The 10,000-nt window shown below is 28.6% G+C and overlaps 2 protein-coding genes across 5 annotated transcripts in view; one reads left to right on the top strand and one right to left on the bottom strand.

Annotated features, from left to right (window-relative positions):
- The window catches only part of LOC125037274 (ribokinase-like), a 59,949-nt gene that overhangs the window by 13,262 nt on the left and 36,687 nt on the right, over positions 1-10,000 (top strand). The gene's annotated exons all lie outside the window — the stretch shown is intronic.
- Positions 3,831-10,000, bottom strand: part of LOC125037276 — a 7,045-nt gene continuing 875 nt past the window's right edge. For 3 of the 4 annotated variants that reach the window (XM_047630334.1, XM_047630336.1, XM_047630335.1), the window contains exons 2-7: positions 9,104-9,396; positions 7,464-7,530; positions 7,008-7,183; positions 5,466-5,627; positions 4,794-4,948; positions 3,831-4,611 (exon numbers count right to left, since the gene is read on the bottom strand). In XM_047630334.1, coding sequence (XP_047486290.1) covers positions 4,501-4,611; positions 4,794-4,948; positions 5,466-5,627; positions 7,008-7,183; positions 7,464-7,530; positions 9,104-9,227 — 795 coding nt within the window. In that variant the 5' untranslated portion in view covers positions 9,228-9,396 and the 3' untranslated portion in view covers positions 3,831-4,500. The remainder of the gene's footprint in view (positions 4,612-4,793; positions 4,949-5,465; positions 5,628-7,007; positions 7,184-7,463; positions 7,531-9,103; positions 9,397-10,000) is intronic. The other variant, XM_047630337.1, reaches the window with a different exon arrangement.

The raw sequence follows: 10,000 nt of genomic DNA, 5'->3' as shown, positions 1-10,000 counted from the left end.
TATATTAATTTTATATATATATATTATATATATTATATATATATATTATATATTTATTATATATATATATATTATATATTATTTTTATATATATATATATATATTATATTATATATTTTTACTATTTATATAATTGTTTTATATATATTTACTTATAGTATATTATTTTATTATATTTTTATATATCATATCTTATATAATATACTTATATATATATACTTATATATTTATATTATATATATATATATATTTACACTTTGATCTATATATATACACTTGATATATATATATACACTTTGATATATATATATACACTTTGATATATATATATACCACTTTTGATATATATATATACACTTTGGATATATAATATACCACTTTGATATCTATATATACTTTTATATATATATATACACTTTGTATATATATATATACACTTTATATATATATATACACTTTTATATATATATACACTATTTATAATATATATATACACTTTTATATATATATATACACTTTATATATATTATATACACTTTTATATATATATATACCACTTTTATATATAATATATACACTTTTATATATATATATACACTTTTATATATATATATCACTTTTATATATATATATACACTTTTATATATATATATACACTTTTATATATATATATACACTTTTATATATATATATACACTTTTATATATATATATACACTTTTATATATATATATACACTTTTATATATATATATACACTTTTATATATATATATACACTTTTATATATATATATACACTTTTATATATATATATACACTTTTATATATATATATACACTTTTATATATATATATACACTTTTATATATATATATACACTTTTATATATATATATACACTTTTATATATATATATACACTTTTATATATATATATACACTTTTATATATATATATACACTTTTATATATATATATACACTTTTATATATATATATACACTTTTATATATATATATACACTTTTATATATATATATACACTTTTATATATATATATACACTTTTATATATATATATACACTTTTATATATATATATACACTTTTATATATATATATACACTTTTATATATATATATACACTTTTATATATATATATACACTTTTATATATATATATACACTTTTATATATATATATACACTTTTATATATATATATACACTTTTATATATATATATACACTTTTATATATATATATACACTTTTATATATATATATACACTTTTATATATATATATACACTTTTATATATATATATACACTTTTATATATATATATACACTTTTATATATATATATACACTTTTATATATATATATACACTTTTATATATATATATACACTTTTATATATATATATACACTTTTATATATATATATACACTTTTATATATATATATACACTTTTATATATATATATACACTTTTATATATATATATACACTTTTATATATATATATACACTTTTATATATATATATACACTTTTATATATATATATACACTTTTATATATATATATACACTTTTATATATATATATACACTTTTATATATATATATACACTTTTGTATATATATATACACTTTTATATATATATATACACTTTTGTATATATATATACACTTTATATATATATATATACACTTTTATATATATATATACACTTTTGTATATATATACACTTTTGTATATATATATACTATTTATATATATATTACTTTTATATATATATATACTTTATATATATATATACTTTTGTATATATATAATACTTTTGTATATATATATATACTTTTGTATATATATATATACTTTTATATAATATATATACTTTTGTATATATATATATACTTTTATATATATATATATACTATTATATATATATATACTTTTATATATATATATATACTTTTGTATATATATATATACTTTTGTATATATATATATACTTTTATATATATATATATACTATATACTTTTATTCTATATATATATATACTTTTATATATATATATATATACTTTTATATATATATATATACTTTTATATATATATATACTATACTATATATATATATACTTATATACTTTTATATATATATATATATATATATATATATATATATAATATATATGTATATAAATATATATAAACATTAGAAATAGGTACCTCAATATTTGATATGGTAATATATGAAAGAAGATGTAAATATCAACACATTTATTTTAAATTTTACAAAAATATGGAAGTGTTCACTGCAACCTTTAATGGACGGATAATGTTTATTAACTTGTCTTTAACCCAATGCTGCCGGGGAAGATGAACAGAAAATAGGGAAAATGCTGTGGCTATTTTCTATATTTTTTGGGAAATGTCTGCCCATAGATGGCTCAGCTAGTGCTTAGCCATAAAGGAGTCAATTAGTAGACCTTGTGACCGTACGTAAATTTTTTTTACTAGTGTTATGAATATTGATGGTTTATTCTCAATATAAACATTATAATAAATATAATGTTTTTTACCATTAGTAACAGCAAAATAAGATAACTTAAAATATTTCTTAAATCAAAGAAAAGGGTAAACAGGCAAGGCAGGCAGTACTCGTAACTGGCTCATTGGTGACTGAATACAAGTGTAGCCATCTATGTGTGAAAACAATCAATCAAGTACTCACAGTGGGCATAGCATGTACATACACGTCATAACCGTCGGCATTGGGTTAAAATCAATGGTAAAATATGTGATGTATACATATACATATATGTTATATATACACACATATATAATATATACACATATAATGTATATGTACAAAAAATTCAAAGATCTTAAAAATACTTTTAAATTCCAATTTCTAGTTTTGTCTTAATCTCAACAATATAATATAACAAATTTTGTGACAATCAGGTTTTTCATATATAAACATGGAAAATGCTAACCTCTAAAAGATAGCAAGTTATATGGATACTCAGACCAATATTTCATATGTACATTGTACCATCCCTTTCATTTTCTCAATAAAATTGTCTGGGTGTAGGATCTGGATCCAATGTGCATTTTGTTTGTATGTGCTTGGAATTCTTTGGGTGTTTACGAAAGAGTAACATGACAGAAATAATCTTTCAATAAGTGTAACATCCATCATCTCTCCTTGTGTGATATATTGCTTTATATAGTTTGAGAATTTACAAAGAAATTCCCAGGAAGAATGTTTCAAAGGCAAATTTACAGTTTGCATATGAATATTTTCCAAAATAATCCTTAAAAAGTAGACATTCACATATTACCACAACTCTTATAAAACTCTTAGAAACTAACAAAAATACAGCGGTAATCTTGTAGTGTTTTTCACTCATCTCAGAATGCAGTACAGAGATCAAACTTCTTTCTTTGAATATTCAGATAGTAATATTTTTTTGTACACTGTACTGTCACAAGGTCCCTTTGGATGCATTCTTGAGATTTTGTGTTCATTAAAGCACTGTTTTATTTCATATTCCATGTGTAAAAAAGATTTTCATTTAGTATTTGATTAATTTAACTTTCTCAGACTCTCAATACTGCTTCCTCATTAACTGAATCTCCACTTGAGAAAAGAATACTTTTTTCTATAAAGGCTGATACATTATCATCAGATGACTGGCATAACTTCAGACCTTATTAACCCATTAACTGCAATATACGGTAGTTTCTATAGTCTAGGGTGACTGCAACATATAGCATTTGCTATAACGAGTTCAGTCTTGTATCAACATTTCTGTGCATAGTCATCTTTTTGTGTGTGTGTGTGTGTGTGTGTGTGTGTGTGTGTGTGTGTGTGTGTGTGTGTGTGTGTGTGTGTGTGTGTGTGTGTGTGTGTGTGTGTGTGTCAACTACATTGTGTGCCAGACATATGGTAAAACTAAAAGCAAATTAAATTCCTCAACAGTAATAAAATTCATCTTGAGCAAGTGCAACTTTACACAGCAGTGACTGTTATACATGTCTCCTACAGACTGCCCTGAAAAGGCTTTTCTTTCCATGGCAGAAATACACACTACTGGTTCTAGCTTCAACATTATATTGGCAAGTTCTATAAAAACCAATGAGGTAAATGTAAAGCACTCAGTTCTGTTTCATAGTGGAAGGCAAAGTAATGAGAGTATTACAGAAAATATAAATAATTCTTATTCCAGTTGGCAATGACATTCACAGGTAAAAACATATTTTTAGTAATGTTAAAATGTATCTGTGAATACTGTTAATTTGGCAAAAGTCAGACCACAATATGTTCTCAGGTCCTTATTCATTGGGCCCATTCTTAGTTCCATCCCAATTTCTTACCCTTTCTTCTCCAAGTGGAAGTGTTTTCACATTTCTATGATTATGCCAAAATAAATTTGGCTTCTGGATACTTCTTTCACCACAAGCAATAGATATCCTGCTTTCCTTATTATTCTTTGGCTTTTATATGTAACCCTGTCCCATCATGCCCATGGACATGCCCATCTGGCCCTGTGGTTCCATGTGCATCAGGTTGCTCACTTGGCGCTTCCTCTCCCTAGCTTCATATGTCTCCTGTGAAGAAAGGTATTTCATGAAAACTAATTCTTGGTAGAATAATTACTCTTTTAACTATTCAAGTTGAGGCAAAGAGACACAAAAGCACTTGCAAACCAACAACTGTAATCATCATCATGCAGACCTAAGCTCAAAACATCTCACAAAATCTTTAACAAGTAGTTTAGGTATTTGCTTACATGTAGAAGGGTCAAGCCAGCAAAGGCATGGATACCGCCAGCCACAACAGCAAAGGCATATGACCAAGACAGATAGTTGAAATTGGGGTTGAGAAGCCAGTAGCGTGACCAGCACATTACCCCAAACACCAAAACCGCAAAGAAGATGCACACAGCTGCAGAAAAATATCAGTTAGGGGAGTTTTGTTCTAGGTCTTCATCTGGAGAATAAATACAAAACATGAATAAGGTAGCATTACTGATAAGTTATTCTACTTAATTCCTGATAGGATGTTCGTGGAGCCATGTCTGCTTTATTCATTAGATGCAATTGCCACAGTACCTTGATAATGATAAAAATCACTTGCCAGTGGCATAACTAAACTTTTGGAGGCCCAAGTGAGTAGGTCCATGAAAGGGTCCCCTATAATCTTTTAGGTTTGATGACCTAAAGTTACAGAACTTTCAATTGTGAGGAATTACTGTAATATACAAAATGGGTAATATATTTGTGAATAAAAAAATTATGGCTAACTCTAATAATATTTCCTCCAGTTTATAAAGTCTAATAATATTAATGTTATACGGAAATTCAGTAAACTCAAGACCCATTTAGCTGCTGCTTAAATCAAATTCAACTAATTTTTTTGCTTTCTAAATCAATAAACCAAATAGAAAAAAGTTCAGCCTCACTTGTAGCAGCCTGACAGCAGAATGCAAAGCCTGTGAGATGCCATTCGTAGCGCATGACAAACTGCAGAGGCCATCGGACCAAAACAAGGCTCACTGTCACCAGTGTGGTCATGCTTGCCAATAAGGCTATAGTCATGAAGGTCTGCACAGCCATTAACCAGGCTGGAACAAAAAAGATGATGATGAGCTGTGTGGTGTAACTTAGGAATGAGGTAAAATAGGCATTCTTCTTTTCCCTTTCTAGGTGGTAAAGAAGGGATTGTATGATAGATCAAGTGATTAGTGAGTGAAGATCACCAAGGGAATGAGTATGAGCATTGTGACTGAGGAGAATCTTAATTATGCCAAGGCTACATGTACAGGAGACAGATTGATTATATACAGATTTAGTATTCTGGACAATCTTCATGTACATCAGTAATTAATTCAGAGGCAAGGCAGTTGCTGCAAGAGATAAAGAATTGAAATACAGTGTGAAAAAAATGCAGTACAGCAAATATAAAATACTGGTACAGTAATCTTGAGAGAAATATGCAAGTACAGTGAACTTTAGAGAGCTTTACAAGTACTTCTAGACTCACTCCATGTAATCTGTGTAGCAATTTTTCACTGTTCTTTGGTCCCAGTTAATCAGTTGGGGTGCATCATGACCAGCATCTGGACCAAAATCTAGGCATTAGGCTTACTTGTAGGCCTGGCCTAAAGGAACATTCACAAGTATCAAGACTCTTTGCAATGTTTTATCTCTTTTACTGCATAAGCATAATTTGCTTTTTGCTATTTCCAAGGTTTGCACTTGTCCATTATTAAGCTGTATCAAGATAATGATAAACTGTTTACCTTGAGCAGACTCTACATTATCTCTGTTGTAACAATAGCAATAAGTGACAATGTTGTGTTTTAAGATTTATATATTATTCAATGCTTGTCATGGTGGACAGGAATAGGATCCAGAGCATGGAAATAGTGGAGCTGGCACTCTTCAAGTCATGGCTCACATAGAGTACATTCCATCTAAGTTTACTGATGGAAGTAATACAAAAGACCATCCGTAAATGCCCAATGTGTCTTATCTGTTTACAATAAATTTGTAAACTTATGATGAGTCATTCCCATCAGCCCATTCCTCAGCTGTTATTCTCATAATGGTATATTCCCACCAACTTGATCCTCTACCATTTTTTTTTCCCCATAATGACATACCCGTATCATACAGCCTTCAGCCTATTTTTTTTCTTGATGTGATAGTCATGTCATCTGGATCCAATGGGTTAATGAAAAAGGGAAATGAACACTTTGTCCTCGATACACATGCAAAAAAAAAATTACTAAATAAGGTCTCATGCTACCAAATGTCTATCATCTTGTTTAATACTCCTTTTTGAAATGCTTTCACACATTACATTACTACATAGCACTTAGTTAATATCTACAAAATAAATATAATTTTACTAATATATTAATGTAAATATCCAATTCTTACGATTAGATAAATCTTATCACTTTAATTAAGATACAGACTATAAATTAGGTTGAATTTACCTGGTAACATCCATGACCAGATGATTCTGTATTCATCTGAGAAGATGTAGTTGCATCTGGTGAATTTGTAGTCAAACTGGTACTTGGGATAACGGAAGCCATTGAAACAGAACTCCCACAGGCCCATGTTGTTGAAGTCACTGTACGTGTAGGCGTATGACTGGAGCCAGTATGGGCTGCAGAATTTGAGAAAAAGGGTATGTGCATGTGTGTGTGTATTAGGAATATAAGTAATCATTACATTTCAAGTCATTTTGTAACAATGATTACATAAATTGTTGGAGTATAATCAAGAGGTGTAAGGTCAAGGGCCTTAATTTAATTTTAAGTTAATTAAAGGTAGGATTTATAATCTTTCTATCTTGAAAGAAAAAAATATATAATCACAAAAATAATTTAACAAACTAAATATAATAACTAACTACTTTTATGCAGAAACTCAAAACATAAACTAACCTTGTGAAGGAAATGACAAAGAATATTGTTGCAACAAAGGCGATGATTCCAGAATTGACCATCGCCGCTGCAAATAATAATTAAAAAAAAAGTAAGCTGGGAGTTTTACATTTAACCAACAGTAACACAAATTAGGCAGTTAACCACTGTTATTATTCATTCTTCAAATTTAGATCATGTGAAATAACTTGGTAAACAGAACCTTACTTAATGTAAAAACTTCAAATCAAATAATGCAAATGCACAATAACTGAAAAACTAGTTGGGAGCTAAAATAAATGGATAATCAAATAAAACAAAAAACTTAAATAAAGATGAATAAATGTAAATAAATAAAATGAGAGACATTATTAAATCAATATTCCATGAGTTTCTGCGATGTATACAGCATTTGAAAAGGAAAGTAATATGGCTGCAATTTATAATGAAAAATGCCATCAGTTTTTATTGAGAGAATGACCAACACTGAAACAACTTGCATGCCAATAGTAAAAATATACATTTAATAAATTTGAAATATCTTATACACATAGATAGGTAGATCAATAGATTTAAAGATATATATATAAAGGAATAAAAATTCTGTAAGTAATATTCATAATAAGAAAAATTACAGTATGTGGGAAATTCTGATTATATATATATATATATATATATATATATATATATATAATATATATATATATATAATTTTGGGTTATGCAGACCCACTGATGCTAAAATGGCGATTCTAGTTTGTCACTGTTGTTTATGCATTGATGGCTTTGAAGATGCTTAGTCATCAAGGAATCTTACTAGGCCTACCAGATCTCACCTGTAGCTTTGAATTTACAGAAAGTTTAATTTTTAATAGTATTAGTATTGTGAATAACTTTGCAATAAAAATGTCATTAATAACCATAATAGCACTAGTAATGATAACAATAGCATTAAAAATGAAAACTTTTATCTCCCCCCAAAATAAAATCCCAGGAATGGTGTACACAAATGAGATCAGGCAGGACTCACAGTTGACTCCTTGGTGATTAAGTGCCTGTGAAGACATATATGTGTAAACAGAATTGATAAAGCAAGTCTACAGTTGACAGTGTATGTACTCCGCTTAAGTTTGAAATGCTAGATTATATTCAGTCCAAGTATTTCAAGTATTACTATCATAATAGATAGTAATACTTGGTTATGACTTATTTTTAAAAATGTAGAGGGAAATGCATTTTTTTTTTAAGAAGCAAGCATAAAGAATTGCCACAAGAGTTGTTGTTTTCTCAGCTCCTGTAACATTACGAGATTTCAACTGCATATAAAGGGTTACTTGATAGGTTATTTTATTTTATGAGTTGCAATAATTTTATATCTGTTCTTTGGATATATTTAAAACAATTGTGGGAAGGTACATACTCTACAAAATATTCAGGTTTGCAGATTAGGAAATTTCTAATTACCTGATATATGTGTACATATATACACACACATGAATAATAAAGGCAAGTAACCATGTTTCCGTGAGGAATGAAGTCCTTAGAAGTATAATGAGCAGGTTTATTTAATATTTTTGTGATTTATAAAAATTAAAATATACATTTACCAAAAATAAGCTGCATATGTAATTATGTACTGTACAATTAAGGAAAAATAATTACGTGATGGTCTGACATATGCATAGACTTTCTCTATGACAGGCGGAAAGAAGGTTGAGGAGTAGGAAGGCCTTCTGGTTCCCCGCGAGTAGCCTGAGTACACGCTTAACCCTCCAACCGATGCCATTTTCCCCTCTTGTGTTTTCTACTTTCCTTATTTGGATATTTATGTCAAATAGTTGCTGTAGCACTTTGTCTATATTACAACTGCACTATCTTGATTTCTTTTGAGTTGCTTTCAATTACTTCTGTATACTGGCCGTTCTATCACAACATTTTTGTGCTTAGAGTCACATCTGTAATTTAAACCATAAAATAGATTTCATTGGAACACAACAGCTATAAAGGAAAATTGGTCAATATGTAGAAGAGGGTAGTGGTTTACTTTCAAAACAATTTTGATAATTTTCCGCATTAAATCCACTGCTTTCAATGATTCTAGGCATTGTTCCTTGTGCAAATGAATCGTTCAGGAGATATGATCACCATCTCTATCGACAATCTTGATTTGATATTCCCAATAGCAGGGGAGGGCATGAAGTATATCAGGGAAATTATGGGGTAAAAAAGGACCCCCGTGGTTCTTAAACAAAACGTCCTAGCCCCCTGGAGCCCTGTGGTTGTATATGCGCCTAGCCAAGGGGCTATGCCGCCTGGACCCATGTGGTAATATATATGCCTAGCCAGGGGGCTACACCCCCTGGACCTCCGTAGTGATGTATATGCTTAGACAGGGGGCTATGCCCCCTGGACCCCCGTAGTAGTATATGCATCTAGAATTCAACCTCACAATGTAAACAGAATGAGCTACTTAACCAAAATTGGGGGATCTTCTCTTTTCTTTTACATATAGCACCCTTAGGAAGCATTTGCACATATATTGCCATAGAAGAACTTTGT

Source organism: Penaeus chinensis, chromosome 23, assembly GCF_019202785.1.
Source record: "Penaeus chinensis breed Huanghai No. 1 chromosome 23, ASM1920278v2, whole genome shotgun sequence".
NCBI lineage: Eukaryota > Metazoa > Arthropoda > Malacostraca > Decapoda > Penaeidae > Penaeus > Penaeus chinensis.
The sequence above is the reverse complement of the archived record's forward strand: the minus strand, read 5'-3'. Positions and strand labels throughout refer to the sequence as shown.